We start from the raw sequence: 17,990 nt of genomic DNA, 5'->3' as shown, positions 1-17,990 counted from the left end.
GCTTTGCTCCAGCAGGTATCTCCCTTTCAATTTAGGTCTGAAAACTGTAAGGCAGCTGGGAAGAAAGCAATGGGTGAAGAGCCCGGGGGGCTGTTAGAGCCACGAGAAACAGAGGCGTTGATTTTAAATCCTGGCTGTGGTGGCATTAGCTGTTAATGACACCAGGAAAAGGATGGGGGGACGGGCAGAGCCCGGGGAAGGGCTGCGCACAGCAGGGCCCTGCAAGGCAGCACCTCTGTAGCTCAGCTTAGCAAGGGGATTAGTCCTCCCTTCAAAACCTGCCTGAGCAGCTGCAAAGAGAGAGAACATTTTTCTTCTATGTGAAGAGAACATATTAATACAGTGGTAAGCATTGTATTCATTACAGGATTGCAGCTAATCTGGTGTCTGCTTTTATTCTGCCGTTGTTCTGCTCCTGTACCGCTTGCAGCAAGCAGACCGGGACAAAGACAGAGCCAGGCTTCCTTATGACAGTCCCCAGATAAACATCCACTGGGGCAGGGGATTTTGGGGTGCGTCTATGTGGAAAACCTTGTCCTGTCTCAAAGCAGCTCACCAGCTTTGGGAAGAGCGCGGGACGCAAGCAAAGCCTGACCTACAATGTATTGAATGCGCAATACTCTGACAACATGACAGACCTACATATTTACCAGACTGAAAAAATCCTTTGCCTGGGATTTGCCAGTGTTGGTTTTTGCCCTGGAGCAGCTCAGAGGACCACCTTGAAGAGAGGCCGTACCAGTCACCATCATCATCACTATCAGCTGCCTGAAATTCCTTCCTGTCTGCACTTCTGGCCTGGGGGTACAACCCAGCACAGGGAGACTCAGGTTAAACATAAAAGACACTCTGCCTCATGCAAATTAAGGGGGTGGCTGCTCTAATAGCCCATTTACTGCAAGTCCTTGACCTCTTCGGGAATCCAATTTAATTACCCTCAACATATGAACCCTTCAATCAGGCACTTGGGATGAGTTCAGTGTGAGGCAATGGGTGTCTGTGCAAAAGCCCATGAAAAACCCAAGAGCAGGGGGAAAGCCCTCTCATTTTCGGTAGGCTTCTGCAATCCAAGAAACAGGAGCTAAACCAGAAGCAAGTGCTTCCTACAGAGTACGCGGCCAGGCTGAGCAGCTCAGGGACACCCAAAGTCACCCGGTCAAATCCTGCAGCTGGATTTTAAATGGGGTGGATAATTTTATGACCGATTGCATTTGTAGCTGGTATGTTAAGACAAGGGTAATGAAATCTTATGCTTCGGGGCACATATGGATCATTGCACAAGTCAGGCAGGCATCTGCCCCTCCCCTGTGAGAGAAATTGTAATTGGTAGGGACTGGAAAGATTGAAGTTGAAATTAGGGATTAAAGGGGACGCAAATGGCACATGGATCTGGGGAAAGGGCAAATGGAGGTTTTCAGCTTCTTCTCGTCTGTAACAGTACAGCAGCAAACAATGATAATGAACTTTGACACACGCCTGGACCAGTAAGTTTTGCCCACCTCAAGTGAATGCAGTTATCACCCCAATAACAGGTTAACTCTGCTCAGCGGTTCCAGGGATCCCTTTAAGTTTGGCATTTCAAGGGTTTATTTATAGCAAACCAGCTCTATTACCTTCACAAGCGTTGGCAGCACTCACTATGGTGAGGAGAGCGGCTGGAGGCGGGTATGCAAAAAGGAAGAGCAGAGGGGTTTGACCAGTGTAACAGAACACTTGGGGTTACCTACTGGAGAGGTTAGGACATGATCCTCTTAAACCAGGCTGAGAGCAGTCACTTGGGACCTGCTACCAGAAATCCCGCTGTTCTGCCCCAAACCAGCCTTTTTGCCAGCTCATCGCTCAGCTCTGGCCAGTTACCTCCTCCAGCCTTCGCCTCTGCTCCTTCTGCTCCTCGATCCGCTTCTGCCGCTCGGCCAGCAACTGCCGCTTGTGCTCCTCGTTCTCACGCTGCTGCTGCTCCAGCTGCTGCCGGCGCAGGGCCTCCGACCGCTCCTTGTTCGCCAGCTGCAGCCTCAAGAAATCCCGTCTCAGCGTCGACTCCCCGGGCAGGTTTAGGATGGAGCTGCATAGGAGAAGCATCAGAGAAGATCCCTTCCCTGCATCCTTAAACCTCTTGCCAGGGGGAGTTCTGAATGATTTTCTGCCATGGCTCCTCTCCCTTTCATCCCGACAGCATCCCAATGCCCAACAGAGCTTGGGCAGCAGCGGATGGAGGGATGGGGGAACCGCAAATGCCGGGGCAGGGCAGCAGACACAGCTCTGTTCACGGCTCACCATTAATTTATTTGCTAAAGGTTTCCTTTACTTTAAGTGCCTAACCAAAGCCTCTTGTGCCGCAGTGGCACACACTATATTTAGCTGTTCAAAAAGCACATTTAGCATGAATCATTGCCAGCTATTAAAATACTACATTATCTCAGTGAAATAATGGAATAACCTGATACTAATTACAATGGCTCCGAAAAATGTCACCAAAGAAAGTTCCAGCCCTACTGTACTTGCAGCAGCAGTGGGGAGGTTTCATGGTGAAAGGTTACATGGAAATAGGGAGTTACACTTGGATGTAAGGAACTGCATTTGGAAGTCGTCTTTAATTTCACCTCACATTTTTTCCATATCTAAATGCCCACACTCCCATGATAGCACCGCAGCACACTGCAGATCCCACAGGCACCGGGGTACTCGAGTCGTCTTCCCCAGCTTTTGGCCAAGACCTGCAGCATCAGTTGATATCCACGCACCCTCTAGCAGAGGGAAGATACTCTGTTCTGCCAGGGAATGAGACTGAGTGCTCAAACTGTCCTTTTTCCATCCTTAGTTCATATGAGCCTGTAATCCAAGCCAATTTTATACGGAGTTAAAGAGATGTAAGGGCAGAAATTAAGTGCTGGCTCTTACCTGGGCTCTCCAGAGTCATTTTCTTCCTCCTCTTCCTCACTTCCACTGTACTCGTACTCTGTCTCATCTAGGAACAGAATTGCTCATCAGTGCCCTTTACTGGACTCATTTGTTTTTCCAGTGGTTGAAAACCCCAGAGCTCTGACAGCAGAGCAGACAACTCTCTCTTTCTCACATGACAAAGAATAAGCAGCATTATTTTTCTTCATTTTCTGTTTTTACAGGGGGCTGCAAGGCCAGGGAAGCATGGGTGGTCTCCCTGGGTGACCCTCCTCTTCAGGAGGGCTCTTCAAAGGGAGGTGGCACCACATGCTGTTGAAGGCACAGGCGCTGGGAGGTGGGAATGAATGATGGCTCTGAAGGCACCAACTCCTCTCTCTCTCAGCATATGCTCTTCCTATGCAAATCCATGTATTTTCCAGGCAATGAAGACATCTACATAAAAGCCCAACTGCAGTGCCATACTATGTACTGTGATCTCTATTGGGATATTATCTTTATCGGATGAAGGGAACGATAGTAAAAAAGAAGGCTTCCATTTATCCAATTACTCTCCATCTCTAGGGTCCAACCTTCATTTGCCAGACTAAACATATTTAATACTTCACTGGGATCCCGTTTTATTGTTTTGATTGTAGTGAAATCTATTACAAGAGGCTGGAAGGTACGCATGAAAAATTAATATCGCTACCAATAAGAAGAGAAATAGCTACATATTAATTTGCTGGATTCTACAAATGAGCTTTCAAATTAAAATTCGGTTCACAAGCAGCTGAATACTTTAACAAGTTTCTTCAGCTATGTGATCTTCCTTTCAGAGGGCTTTGACAGGGCCTGGAGAGTTCACTGAAAACATTCCGTTTAATAGGTTATTCCTAGTCAACGGAATTGCTTTGGGGCAAGGGTCTTATCTAGCTGTTCGTTTGCACAACTACTCATCCTTGGTGCAGCATGAATGTCACGCAGATCAACAGACTTGGCATGAAATACATGAGCTGGGAAAAATTCAGCTTAGCAGCTTCTCCCTCCCACACACCCGTACATATATATGCAGACGTAAATTTTATACACACATTTTAATGAATCAAAGCTTAAGATGTTCCATGTGGAAATTACCACCTGGACAAAAAAAAGATACGATTTTTTTTTCATCAGGAAAAAAAAAAGATTAAAAAACACAGCTTAGCCCTAATGACAATCACCTGTAGGCTTCATGTATGAACACCAATTACTTTGTTATGGATATTTATTTTCATTTCAATGACTAAGAGGAAACAAACAAAACAAAATCATCTGACCTCAAAACCAAAAGGAGCGTGGTCACACAGAAGGACCACACCTATTTAACTCAAAACAGCTTGCAAACAAACTTAGCCATCTAAATAAGGGAAACTGGTACTGAGACCATGAGAAACCCAGTCCTCTTTGCCCTCCTTCTTCTACCCATATGTTTCGCCAGCATGGATGCGCCTCGGTCTACCCTAGGGATCTCCAAGCCCACGGCAACAGTCAAGGATTGCCCAGAGCGTACTTCTCCACTAACCTTTCTCGCCTCGCTTCTTTTTAGTCCTGTCGATGTGGTCCTTGAGCTGGATGCGGACCTGCCTTTCGTTGGGCTGGTCTCGGATGAAGGGGTGCTTCATCAGCTGCTCCGTGGTTGGTCTCTGGCTGTGGTTCTTCACTAGGCAGCTCTCAATGAAGGACTGAAACTTTTTAGACCTGGCCAAAGATAGAAAAGGAAGGTACAGAAAAAACAGGTAACAATATTGATTCTCCTGTTAGAAAGTGAGAAACCTGTGGGTATCTGAGAAGATCATTCAGCTGCTACACAGTTCTTGCTCAGATGCAGCCTTCCTAGAGGATTCCCATGACTCCTGTGCTGACACTTAGCACCAGCTCAAAGCATCCCCATCACATGTGCCCTCTGTCACTTCCTCCTCTCCTGCTCTTCCCATGCATGCTCCTATCTACGCCTTCCTGGTGCAACTACAAGAAACCACCGTTCTGCCGAGTCTGGAGAAAGTTGGGAATCATCAGTATGACCAGGGAATCATCAATGCCAGATGTCATCAATGGCAACCAAGAAAATGCAAGAAAGAGTTCCTCCTCCCTTCCCTTCACCCTGTGAAAACACAGGTAGAAATAAGAGACAACATATACAGATATAAATGCAATTCCTTAACGGATTGTTTCTCACATTTTGTGGCCCTGGGCTGTGTCTCAAGAGATGCAATTTTCTGAAGATGAGTGGGACAAGCTAGGCTGATGGTTTTTTTCTAGATTTAACCACCCAACATTGCATGGCTTGTCAAAGCTCAGACAACCTCTGGGTGATGCTTGCTGCCTACAGCCCTTCCGTGCTCTCCCAGGGAGACCCAGCAGCGTTACTGACCCAGCAGGTCCCCGCTCCCTCCAACCATGGGCCCAGGCAAGTGGGACACGTTCCTTGGGCAGCACAGCTTGGGCAGAGGTGGGAACGCGGCTGCGGGTGGCAGAGCCCAGCCTGTCCTCACAGTCTGCCTTTCTGCAAACAGTTAAATTCAATCTCAGCTAAAACAATTCCAGCCAAATCTTTAATAAGCAAATTTCTCTTAGTCTCAAGTGCTGTATATAAAAAGTTTTCCTGGAACTAATTTCACCACATTATAAACCCAAGAGAACAGGGATTTACAAGAAAGGAAGATGTTGACAGGCCGCTATACTCTGTGTTGCTTTAGCAAATAGGAAAACAAGTGTAAATTAATGTCAGAAGCTAACAGATATTACAGAATTGCATTAGAAGTAAAACAATAAGCTTTCAGGGATTTTACTTTTAAGCTGTCAGACTAAAAGTGATTTATCTTTTAAGTCCTAATCCACACAAATTGAGATGCAAAAATAAAATACACTACTGGATCCAATTAAATCCTCCCTCCAGCTTTATTAACAAGCAAATCTTCCTTCCCCACCTTGCCTCAAGAAACCCCGTGTCTCAGTGTATCCAGAAGGGACAATCCATGTGATGCTCAATAAAAAAAAAAATCTGCTTCTAAAATATGATTCTCCCTTTTTGGTGTGAAGCTGGAGAGACTCCAGTCTTGGATGCATGGTCCAGAGCATCCACAAATACGGTCCAGCTGAAGTAGCTAAAACATTATCCTCCAGTAAGTGATAGGTTTGCCAGCCTCTTGGGGATGAGGGTCCCAGTGCCTTCCGATACCCTGAGACACCTTTGCATCCTTCAACCAGCTGAGCAGCTATGGAGAAGGACTAGCTCACACCTCTGGTTTTCCTGGAATTTTCCTCCCCACAAAAGCATGCCTGTTCAGTGGCACAGTTCAGCCCTCACCAGGGCTGGAGCAGAAGAAAAGGCCTTTCCCTCTGGCTCTGATCCAGGAGGACATCATCAGACATCTCAGCCCTTCCCTGGGTGCAGGCCAGCCCATCTTCATGAACCACACTCTCCTGCAGCTCCTGGGGTTTGCAAAGCTTCAATAACTGTTTGCAAAGTCTTTGCAGCTGCTTGGACGAAAAGTGGTATCACAGTGCAAATATCACCACATTAACAAAGAGGTTCTGTCATCTCCTATAAGGCAGGGCTAGGGAGGGTTTATGGGAACGATGTCACTATTGTTCAAACTCATTGTACTTGTGAAACGTGGGAACCTGTTCTGGCTGGGCCCAAAACCTCCAGCTGAGAAATGAGTTGAGGACAGCAAGCTCGCCTGATGTCCTACTGAAAATGCTGAAGAAAACTGCTCTTAAGGAATGGATGGAGTTGTACCAGCTTGAAGGTTCACCTGGATCCTCTGGAGTTTCTCATTGCAATGAAAGCTTGGAAGATGAATATAGGCTTGAGCTACCCGGGGTACACGTGTCCCAGCTCTGCTGCAGACCAGGGATCCTTGTTTGCTCATGGAGGGGTAGCAGAGGCCAGATAAGCACCATGCTCCCCTGGAGGGATTCAAAGTGGGAGTTTCATTAAACTACGACTTCCAAAACAATCCCTCTCTCCAAGGATCCGGGATCTCGTCCCCAGGAGTGCAGCCTTGGGCAGACATCGCCACGGTTTGCCACCACAAGACGTGCAAACCCAAGACAGCTACCGGCATTGTGAGGGGAAGGTAGTACCAAGAAACACCCCGGCTTGCACAAAGCACGTCCTGGTATCTCACAGCAGGGAAGAAAACACAACTTCCACCCCAGCTCCATTTTGACCTCAAGGAGATGGGAAAATGTTCTGCTCAAAATCTGCTTTTGTCAGCTCCCCTCTGCCTAGAGGCTGAGGAAGCCTTTGCTGAATAAACAGCACTTGTGTATCAAAAATAAACTCTAAAGTCTTACAATTCGGTCTGTGCTGTAGCAGTGAGAGCATAATGAAGTAGGAGACTGGTGATCTGGCAGAAAACAAGCCTACAAACTTTTTTCTCAGCTGACTAATGGCATCCTCCAAAGGCTGCGCAAGGAGAGCGAGCATCTTTGACATTCTCTGCAGAGGCAGCTGGGAAAGGTCCCTCTCCTGGTTTGGTACTGGGGCAGCTGATGATCGGGCTGACAAAATTAAGATGCTTCCTGCCACAGCTTGGGTGAATTTTTAGGGGGCTGGTCCTAAAACCCCACCACCATGTATCTGACACAGAGGACTTCAAGTCCTTCTCACTTCTCTCCCAGCAAAAAAATACCTGTTGCTTTGGCAGCTAGCGTTTTCAATACCTAGCAGATACTTTTTTTTTTTTTTTTTTTTTCATCTTCAAAAAGATAATAAGCATAATTTCAAGGAATAAAGCAAAACTTCCCTCCACAAGCTCAGCCCATCTGGGACCAAGGGGCAGTGCTGCCTCTCTAACATCTGGCAGATCTTTCCTGACCAAACCACTGCTGAACCTGGAGCAGGCAAACAGCACAAACCAAAGATGAGTGTTTTTAAGGACTCCAACTGCATCAGTACAGAAAACAGGGTAACAAACAACATCTGCTGGGCTTCAGGAATATTTTTCCTACAGGTTTTTATTGGCATGCCCTGCTTTTTTTTTTTTTCCCTCCAAAACAGTGACCATATTTCTTCCTGCAAAATTTAAAAATAAAGCCCAAACTAAGTACAAATCTCTGCATTCCTCAGCCTTCAAGATAAACTGTTCCTTTTTTTGGCCTGGAAACATGTTTCCACTTGAAAACGGAACCGGACTGGAAAGAAACGAGAGCCAAGCAAAGTGTCATTTGGCTTCAGGCTGCACAAATCACCTTGGAAAAGCCAACTACGTGCTCCGAAATGGCAGCATCAGAGAATGTTCCCCTCTGCCTACCTAGGAAGCCCTCCATCCCACGGTGCACGACTCCTTCGGACCAAACTATCTCTCTGTAGGAGATCAAGAGCCAAACCTGCACCCACCAGAGTGATGCTAGAGACCCTCAAAGCTACAAAAACATAAACATCAGATTCCCAGTGCTCCCAGGCTGCAGAAACAAGTTGCTCCAGAAACATTTTTTACAGCCATTGAAGATTGAGAAAGAGACTCACCACTTCTTCGATTTCAACCTCGGGGCCGGGTTGCGGGGGATGAGGAAGAGGGCTCTCATGGGATGCATGTCACAGAGAGCTGCAATGTGCAAGAGGAGGCATTAAACACGGCACGGCGCCCTGCAGGCCCCCAGGTTTCCTAAAGAGAGGCTGCATGCACCACAGGGGAGACCCAAGTTTCCTCGGAAGCTACAAGACCTGCAGGGCAGGAGGATTTGCAGTGGTAACTCCCTGTAGACAACCCCCGGCCTGGCAGTGGCCTGGAGCTCGGGTGAGAGATGACATCCCTAGCCAAGTGGCGTGCATGTCCTCAGCACTACCAGGCTCAACATCCAGGGCTGGCTGGGGACGCCTGCGCTCCTGCAGCTGCGTGTCCCCAGCAAAGATGGTCCCAGGACAACGCTGAAAACCCACAACAGTGTGACCCCTGCAAACGCACCAGCTGAACCCAGCGTGCTGCTATCTGTGTCACGGCAGAGGCTGGCAAAACACCAGCTGTGAGGAGCAGCGTTTTACCTGCTTCCAGCCATACATTCCTTCTTCATCTGTATTTTATTTGAGGAAACTGAGTCCCAGAGCGCTCAAATGACATGTCAGGAGCCACACAGGGGGCTGTGTGCTCACTGTCCATCCCATCTCCTGGCAGTTTTGTCCCCACGGACCCTGTGAGCTCCACCTCAGCAAGCCCAGGTTGCTTGGGAAAACCTCTGCACGGTATTTCTCACACACAACCAGCTGACACTCAGCAAACCCCATCAGGTTACAACCCGGGGTTAATTAAAGCAGAGCAAAGCATCTACTTACGGGGAGCGCCTTCTGCCATCTCGATGGCCGTTATCCCCAAAGACCACAAGTCACTCTGTAAAAGAAAGCAGAGGGCCATATGTGATTCAGGGGAGCACTGTCACAGCAGCCGGCACCCTGGCTTTTCCCAGCCCAGGGGGCTCAGCCCTGTAAGAAGGGTCTCTGTGTCCTCTGCAAGCAGCAAACCTGGCTGCCGGCTCCCTGCTTAAAGCTGGGCCATACATCCAGGGGTATGATACAGCTCCCCAGAAAACAAGTTGGCTGGAATGGATTAAAACTGTGAAATATCTCCCTTGAGACACCTCATGAGGCTTTTATATCATGGACTGCTCATTAAATGGAAGCCTGAAAAGCGACATTTCACCAGTGGAAGGAGAAACGAGCACTTCCATTGACCCTGTTCCCAAGTCCTGCTCAGCTCACACGGTTGGTTGAATCTCCTGAGTGATCAGAGCACAGAATATGCACCTATTTGGGAAACTCTTTGATTTCATACCTGTATCCCCTCTTCCTTCCATTTTCTCCCTTGCAAACAGGGTCATTGGGATCCCCAGCTCCCAGCCAGAGAGCAGCGGTGAGCTCCCCTCCAGCACCCCCTCCCCACATCACCGACGAGCTGCGGCTGCACCTCCACATCTAGTAACGAGCCCCAAAGGATGGCCCGGCTCTCCCGGGCAGCAGCGGAGGCAGACAGTACGTGCCGGCGAGAGAAAATGAGCACCTTCCCTAACGGCACTGCTGCAACTTGTTTTTTTGGCAGAAGATGGTTAATTCATTATTCTGGACACCGTGTATAGAGCTGCTAATGATTCCCCAGCCAGTACCACTGCATCGGGAACAGGACCCAGGCTCATTCTGGTGCCTTCATCTCAAGCACAGCCTCTGACACATCTCCAGGGAGGTGGAGAGACCTGCCTGAGATGGGAGGGTGGCAACCGCAAGGGCAGAAGTCCAGGTGCACAGGGAACCAGAACAAGCTTGATGCTATGTAGCTGCAGCGGATGTTTGCTGGAGATCTGCTAAACTCCACTTAGTACATCAAAACCAGTAAACGTAAATAAATACATCTCAGGGTGGACTCTGCCTTCCATCCTTCCTCCTGCACCTCCAGCTCTCAGGTCTTGCTCTCTGCCACGTCCCTGCAGTTCCACTTCAGTTTTCTCCTCTCCGTTTCAAGAGCTGCCCTTTCCAAACTGCCTCAAACCTCTAAACCTGCAATTTAGTGAGTAAATCCCAGAAAGGTTGTTTTTCCCAGCACAGAGCCTCAAAAGCTCAGCCAGAGCCTCTAGGGACCACAAGCACCTTCTCACATACACCATCCAGGACAGACAAGTTGGATTTTCAATTTCAAGGCACTTTTCCTCCTTTTTAATTCAAGTTCTCCCTTAACACGCATTGTCCTTGCTATACATCTTTGTACCTGCTTAAAGATTCTCTCTCAAATCTTATTCCCAGCCCTTTCACAGGACAGCCTCATCCATTCTTTGTTTCTGGTCAGCTGGGATTTCTGCTGCATACTTAATTATCACAGTCTTTCCACATGATTCAGCACACATAACCCCTTCCCTTCAGGTTGCCGCTGAACTCCTTCCAAATTCCTAGTGTGTCTTTCCATACTGAGGTGCCCAGTATTATATGCAAGATGCCAAGTGATCTTAAAGCTGGAGCTATATAGAGAGGGATTATCACCTCTCCAAGTCTTCCAGAGAAAGTAGAAAACTCAGCAGGAAGCACACATTTTATAATGATCTGGAATTTAGTGGGTTTTTTTTTTTGTGTACAGTTTTTATTTTTGAATCTGAAAAGCTTTTCAGTCCATCCAGCAAAAATAAACTGCACTAATATATTTGCATTGTCTTGATTCTGGAAGGGAAGCAAGCTTCCTTTTTTTTTTTCCTCCTCCTTTTGATTCTAAGCTTATTGACAAGGTCCCTCTAAAGAAAAAAGGAAGACGGGCTGGGGGAAAAACCAACAAATAACCTTAACAATGTGGGGCTTCTATCTGTTCTTTTTTAAAGTGGCTTATTTTTGTGAGGAGGTATTTGCTGCCTCCTTCCACAGATTACACAGGCATCTCTTTCTGGCTAAGAAAAGAGTAAGATCAGAGGCTTTTTGTTCAACAGATTAAGCCTGCAAGGATTCCCTTTTTCACTCTATAAATCTCATCTTTTGTATTCACTATTTTAAGCCAGTCGGCTAAATCTGAGAGCATCTGATTTACATCCCTTTATTTAAAAAATAATTAAAAAAAATTATCATTTACATATCCCCCCGCTCCCACTTCAAAGCAAGAGATCAGGTGCAGGGACGTGAGCCGCGGTACGGACCAAAGTCCAGTGGCTCCCACATCACCACGAGCTCCGAAAACACCCTGCAGTGAGTGTGTCGGCAGCAATCAGCCTTCTGTCTCATACACCCAGCCAAGGGAAAACAGCCAATGCCAACTTCAGAGACGCAAGCGCCCGGCTCATAACAAGCGTTTGATCCTTGGGGACAATAGAGGGATTCTGGTCCTGGCGCCTGTGCATCGCTCAATGGCATACTAAGTGCCCTAGTTATTCTGGAAAGAGAAAAAACCTCAGGGATTTCTGAGGGTAGAAAGTAGCCTATGAAGATATCAGTCCTTTTTTTAAAAAATAATAATAATAATAAAAAGCTGTGATTAATTAGAGCATCGCACCATCAGCGCCAGGCAGCTGTTAGTGGAGAAGCGGCGAGAGCAGCCTGCGCGGGCTGCAGCCCTGCTACGAAGCCCTGCCATCAGCAGAGAGTTGAGGAAATGCCTGTTCTAACTGGTTAATCAAAGAGAATTAAGTGATTGCAAATTAAACTATTTCTACATGTCCTTATCATTAACAATTTATGTAACCCAGAGTCTGAACTCACACTGGAGAGCTGCTCTCTGGCAAAAAATCAGTTCAAAAGTTGACTGATGCACTTGAATAGCTGCAATACCAAAGCATCGCTTGGCTACTTTAAAATCCTTCATCTCTCAAAAATTTCCCTGAGCGATTGGCAACGGCACCCAAATCGTACCACGATGGTGGGCTGTTGCACTACTACATTGTAGTGTCCTCCTGTTCGAAAGCAGCTACCTAGCTTCGCACTAGCGGGTCTCTTTTTAAACATTGCCTTGTAAAGTGACCTCTCAGCACGCACATGAACAGAGGTACAGCAAGCTTCACATGTATCTCAGTTTCTCCCCGAAAAGCCCGTGTGTCACTGTCTTGCTCTGCTCTCTGGACACATTCGGTGGAGCTTATGGGGTTTGGAGCTACAAATTCAAGTTCTGGATGCTTAAAAAAAAAAAAAAGTGACAAAAACCTACGGATATTTCTACAGATGTGTGTCCAGAAACTCACAGGAAGGTAGAAACAGGATAAAATGTATTAAACTCTCCTTGCTTTAAACATCAGACCTCGCTGTAGTTTGGATGGGCAGGTGGGACTCAGAACCCTCCTACTGCGTGGCACGGGGCTCCGTGCCACATTCTAACTCAGCAGCAATGTTGTGCTGCCACCGATCCAAAAATAAACTTCAAACAGGCAAGAGAGACATGTGAAAAGTAGGTCAGCCCCCCAAACATCTGATCGTGTGGCAGCCTTCAGATCTCCCTACAAACACCAACCCGTGGGCCAGAAGATGTGATTTTGCCCTTTCTAAACCCGACCTGACTTGTCTCCAGAGTAAACAGAGCAAATACAGCACGTTTGACTGTAGTATTTAAACATGCAGCACTGGAAAGCAGGCTAGCAGGTAGGAAGCCTCAGTCTGACACCTTTCTCAGCACAGGGAAAGACTTTTTCACAGTAAATTTGGATACAGGAACAGCACAGCAAGGATTCACTTTGGACCTGAACTGGCATCTCAAAATCCAACAGCCAGAAAGCAGGAGGAAACTACGTCGCCTGTCAATGTATTTTGCAAAGCTGCAAGAATATCTTAAATATGCTCAAGTTCCTGGTACTGAGGCATAAAAACGTGGACCATACCAAGCACCTTCTTCAGATGTTTATGATCACAACTCTGATAAGCACTGGTAAGTCCTGCTTTAATTCCTTGCCTACATTATTTGTGAACACGCTAGACTTTGCAAATATGACATCTGTAATGACATATAAAAGAGAAGGAAGATGCTTGTTTAGGTACCTTGAAGTCGTAAGTGGCATCGGGATTTTCATCACAGGCAATGACCTCGGGGGCCATCCAGTAAGGCGTTCCAATGAAGGTGTTCCTCCTGCCCACCGTTCTGTCCAGCTGAGCGCTGACACCAAAATCCACTGTGGATCAGAGAGACAACAGGGCATTGTAAGGTCAGAGAAAACCTGAGCAACTCTTCTGTTGACCGTAAAACATTAAATTCATTCAGATCAACTTCTCTGCACAGTCAGGAGAGAAAGATGGGACCAGAGACATTCCTATCTGATCTCTGTTGGGATCAACAGAGGTCAATCAAGGACAAACCTGATCATCTGATGTCCAGGTTTTGTAAGAAACCCTGTGCCTTTTTCTCCTTGCCAGGAGGCAATGAAAAGAAATCACAGCTCCTCATACTAATGAGAAACAGGGTTAGCAACATGAATAAGTAGCAGTCTTTGTTCTATGCTTTCTCATTTGAATTAAAGCCTGCCAAATATTGGTAGAAGCCTCATTTTTCTACCTAAATTCTTGCTGGAAATGACAGAAATGCAAAAGACTTAAGGAACTAAGGGCCAAGGACAAAAGCTTATAGGGAAATGTCAAGCAGAGAGCTGCAAAATGAAGCAAAAACTGATGAAATCAAATCAATGAGAGAATACTCTATGGTCCACTAAGTTCACTTTGCACAATGCAATGGTTGGAGATTTGCCCTGGAGAATTTCCCCTCGGAGGGGAATCTTCACCACCATAAAGCCAAACGAGCTGGTGGTGCCATCTGTTAAGCTGGAGTTTTATTCTGCTGTAAAGAGAGAGGAGAGTCACGGGGAAACAAGGCTTGCACCTCGCTTTACCAGTGTAAGATATCTTTCATCACTAGCATAAATTAAAATGCACAAAGACAGCATTTATAACATCAGTGATGGACAACTGAGGATATCAGCACATCATCTGTGCTGATATGTCTTCCAGATGATCTTCATGTGAATGCCTGGTCTTCTCCAGGGTGACTAACAACACATAGGAAATTCAGGGTAGTTCTTGCAAATTAAGCTCTCTCCAACAGGCTGGCTTGGAAAACAAAGCTGGATGATGTGACACTAAACTGACTGGACTATGATCCTGTAGGACACTACATGAAGGCATGAGGGAACAGCCTTCTGTAAAGGCTGGTGGTGCACACAGGCCAATTTCAACCTGGGGCATGAAAAAATGGTCTTGACTGCTTAACCTATATCTGATGGCAGAGCTGCCCAAACGACTTGTCTGAACAGAAACACCACTGCAAGTACATCTTTGCACGCAGAACCTGGCCATCAATCACCAGCAGTTTCTTGCACGGCACTTGGTCAACACCCAAGGTCATGTTATTGAGGCTGGCATGAGAAAAAAGACGTAGTAGTTCTTAGCATCCATCCCCTTTCTCCAAGTCATGTACAAGTCAGTTTTGCTGCATCTCTCCAGCCAGCCCACCTGCAGTTTCCAAGAGCTCTAACCCACTCTTACCTAGTTTAACTTCTGCATTTTCCGTCAGCAATACGTTCTGTCCCTTGATGTCTCGATGAATTACTTTGTGCTGGTGTAGATGACTCAATCCCTAGAGAATTCAGAGAAAGGTTAGAGGAATCCAAGTTCAAAGCATGTTATTTTCTGACATTCCTCCTCAACCAATTACTCTCCAGAAATGAAGGATTCACAGTTGGAATTAAGCACTTGAGAAAGCTTTTGTTTATCATGTGTTCAAAATACTGTCCTGTGTCACACGCTGGGAGGACATGCCCGGCCAGCGAGACGCCCACCAACAGGCTATATGTGCCACAGTGGGTGCTCTCTGTTGCACAAGAAACCTCAGTTCTATAGGGATTAAACCAATTTTTGCAATTTCTGCAGGAACTCATAATAACCCAAATTCCTCCATGTCTCCAGACATATTTTCCCCCATGTGCTCCCTTGCCTTAGGGAGTCATTTCTGTGGCAGAAATAATAGAATGCTTTTGTCTCCTTGCTGTATTTCCATCATCCAGAAACTGAAAAAACCCAATTCTCTTGTTATATCGGTCCAATAAAATGAGACTTCAATACACTGAAAAGCTCATATTAAAAAAGCTACCACGCAAATACAAACATCATAACTTGCGTGTATGCCTAATGGAGATATAGCTCAAATTACAAGCCTGTCTCAAAGGCTAAAGGTAAATGAGCTTTTCTGTTGTGCTTTTTTATTAGCTCATTAATTTCTTTTTTGCAACCTACATTTTTATTTCATTCATTTATTATTTCAGTTTCAATGTAATGTCCACCTATATTGCCAACTTAGGAAAATACGAGTTACTCCACAAACTAATTTTGCATTAGGTTTACATTTCACACTAAACATTCATATCTGAGGAAGAAAATAACTTCTGCTATCCCTATTTGTAGTTACTAGTCATTTTACGCTCATTACCTTGGGACAACACCATGGAACAGATTAAATGTGTGCAGCTCATTTTTAGCCACTTTACACCTGGTTAGAGGTACCTTTGTGCATCTTGGAGGCAAAGCAAAAATTCCACTGAATTTCAACAAATCCTTTAAGATTGTGGGATTGAGCCTAAACCAAGACTGAGCCGCACTTTCTGCAACACAAAGGTGGAAACCTTTCATCACCTGAAACCCTACGGTGGTCACCAACCTATCACCCCAACATGCAGCCAAAACGCGAACGACAACACACGACGGTGGCCCTGGGACATGAGTCAGCGGCTGGGTTCCGACTCACTGCCAGGGTCTATTTTAAGAAGTAGGCTCACAGAGCTCATACATTTAAAATAAGCTCGGGCAACTGTGGTTTCCTGGCACTGAAAGCAGGGTCCATACAACAGCTGATTAGCTACAGTGCCATCCGCACATCATGTTGGTGTGGGTGGCAGCACTCAGGGTCAACAGAGAAGAGCTGCGCCACCCCTGGACACCAGCGGCAGCCTCAGCAGCGGTGTCAGACACCTCTTTTCAGAGCAGTCAATTTGCCTCTTTTTTCACGGATCATAGAATAGTTTAGGTTGGAAAAGACCTTTAAGCTCATCGAGTCCACCCATTAACCTAACACCGCCAAGGCCACCACTAAACCATGTCCCTGCGTGCCACATCTACATACCTTTTACATACCACCAGGGATGTAACTCAACCCCTTCCCCGGGCAGCCTGGTCCAATGCTTGATGACCCTTTGGTGAAGAAATTTTTCCTAATATCCAATCTCAGCCTCCCCTGGAGCAACTTGAGGCTGTTTCCTCTCATCCTATCACTTGAATGGCTCTTCTACAGGTTTCCTTCACATGCCTGATATTTCTGTTTTCTCCTGAATCTCAGTTCACAGAGCAATAGACTTTAATGTTGGGCAACCATTGTGATGCCATCATCTAACCTCAGCTGTGCAAAATGCAAGCAAGCCTTTGCTGAAGCTGCCATTGAAACTCTGGTGTGGCACATTTTAAGATATTCCAGGCAAACATTTATCTTGTGGGTATAAAAGCCGCAGCAACCTCATTAAAGCTGGAGACATGTGGATTTAATAAAACAGGGTGGGCTTTTTAATCACGAAGATTCTTTCCACCGACTTTATTAGTCCTCACCTTTCCGTCAACTGAAAATGTAATCCTAATGTACACAAATCTTTGCCCTATTAATACTAAAGGAAATTATATTTTTGTTGAAGGAAAGAGAGGGTTAAAAACTAGGGAGCTAATAGAGCTAAAGGGTACTAAATAGGGCTTATTTATTATGCATCATACAAGCACATGAATCATTCATGCCTACTGGCACCAAAGAGGCTCCAGCCCACGGCAGCCACGAAGCCTGCAGAGCCAAAGGCTTTCCGTGTCCACCGAGTGCAACCCTCCAACAACGTTTGACATTTAGCTCCCTCCGGACACGTACCCGTAAAATCTCTCTGCAGATGTAGGCAATCCACTCCTCCTTCAAGGTGTTCCCCTTCGTGTTCTTGATGAGGTCGGTGACGGAACCCGCGCCGCAGAACTCCATCACCAGCTGCCAAACGAACAAAAATGCAATTACTGCAATGACACCCATGGCATCCCCCAACCCCAGGGTAGGACCCTGACGCTGGCAACGCAGCTGCGGGGTCACCGAAACGCTATGCGCAGCCACTGGACATAATCTTGAACCTATGAGCTTTAAACCCATGTGGGTTTTTGTTATAAAAACAAAACAGTAAAAGGCTGGAAGGCTTGAAAGGCTTGTTGCTCTCCAGAAGGATGGGAACAAGAAACAGGAATCAGTCCAGTGCTGAAAATCAGCAGAGGAAATCGGAAACCTTGAAATCTCAGACCCCACTGCTACACACCATACTTTATACTTATGACCCCTGTTTAGTATCAATATTTAGAATTAACAGCAATACAAGCAATACCCGACCTCTTGCATACAAGTTCTTCAACTCTGAAAACGTAAAGGGCACAAGAGAGATGTTTGAAAGCTTTCTACAAGCTTAAAAAACAGGTATACTTTTAATTTTTAATTTTTTTTTTTTTTTTAACCAGGATATCTTTGCTTTTGACCACCTTTTTGAGCAGGAAACATTCCTTGAGGGGAAGTTTGCCATGCAGCTGCAGCTGGAGTCCTGCTGCTTGGGTTGGTTCGAATGAGACTGGGCAC

The 17,990-nt window shown here is 46.3% G+C and overlaps 1 protein-coding gene across 5 annotated transcripts in view; it reads right to left on the bottom strand.

The window, feature by feature from the left end:
* Positions 1–17,990, bottom strand: part of TNIK (TRAF2 and NCK interacting kinase) — a 150,827-nt gene that overhangs the window by 43,370 nt on the left and 89,467 nt on the right. For all 5 annotated transcript variants that reach the window (XM_086754481.1, XM_086754482.1, XM_086754485.1 and 2 more), the window contains exons 5-12: positions 17,253–17,363; positions 14,843–14,933; positions 13,349–13,479; positions 9,200–9,254; positions 8,396–8,474; positions 4,442–4,617; positions 2,899–2,965; positions 1,858–2,062 (exon numbers count right to left, since the gene is read on the bottom strand). In XM_086754481.1, coding sequence (XP_086610607.1) covers positions 1,858–2,062; positions 2,899–2,965; positions 4,442–4,617; positions 8,396–8,474; positions 9,200–9,254; positions 13,349–13,479; positions 14,843–14,933; positions 17,253–17,363 — 915 coding nt within the window. The remainder of the gene's footprint in view (positions 1–1,857; positions 2,063–2,898; positions 2,966–4,441; positions 4,618–8,395; positions 8,475–9,199; positions 9,255–13,348; positions 13,480–14,842; positions 14,934–17,252; positions 17,364–17,990) is intronic.

Source organism: Chlamydotis macqueenii, chromosome 9 (genome assembly GCF_036417535.1).
Source record: "Chlamydotis macqueenii isolate bChlMac1 chromosome 9, bChlMac1.mat, whole genome shotgun sequence".
Taxonomy (NCBI): domain Eukaryota; kingdom Metazoa; phylum Chordata; class Aves; order Otidiformes; family Otididae; genus Chlamydotis; species Chlamydotis macqueenii.
Note: the sequence above shows the minus strand (reverse complement) of the source record. Positions and strands in the feature narration are given on the sequence as shown.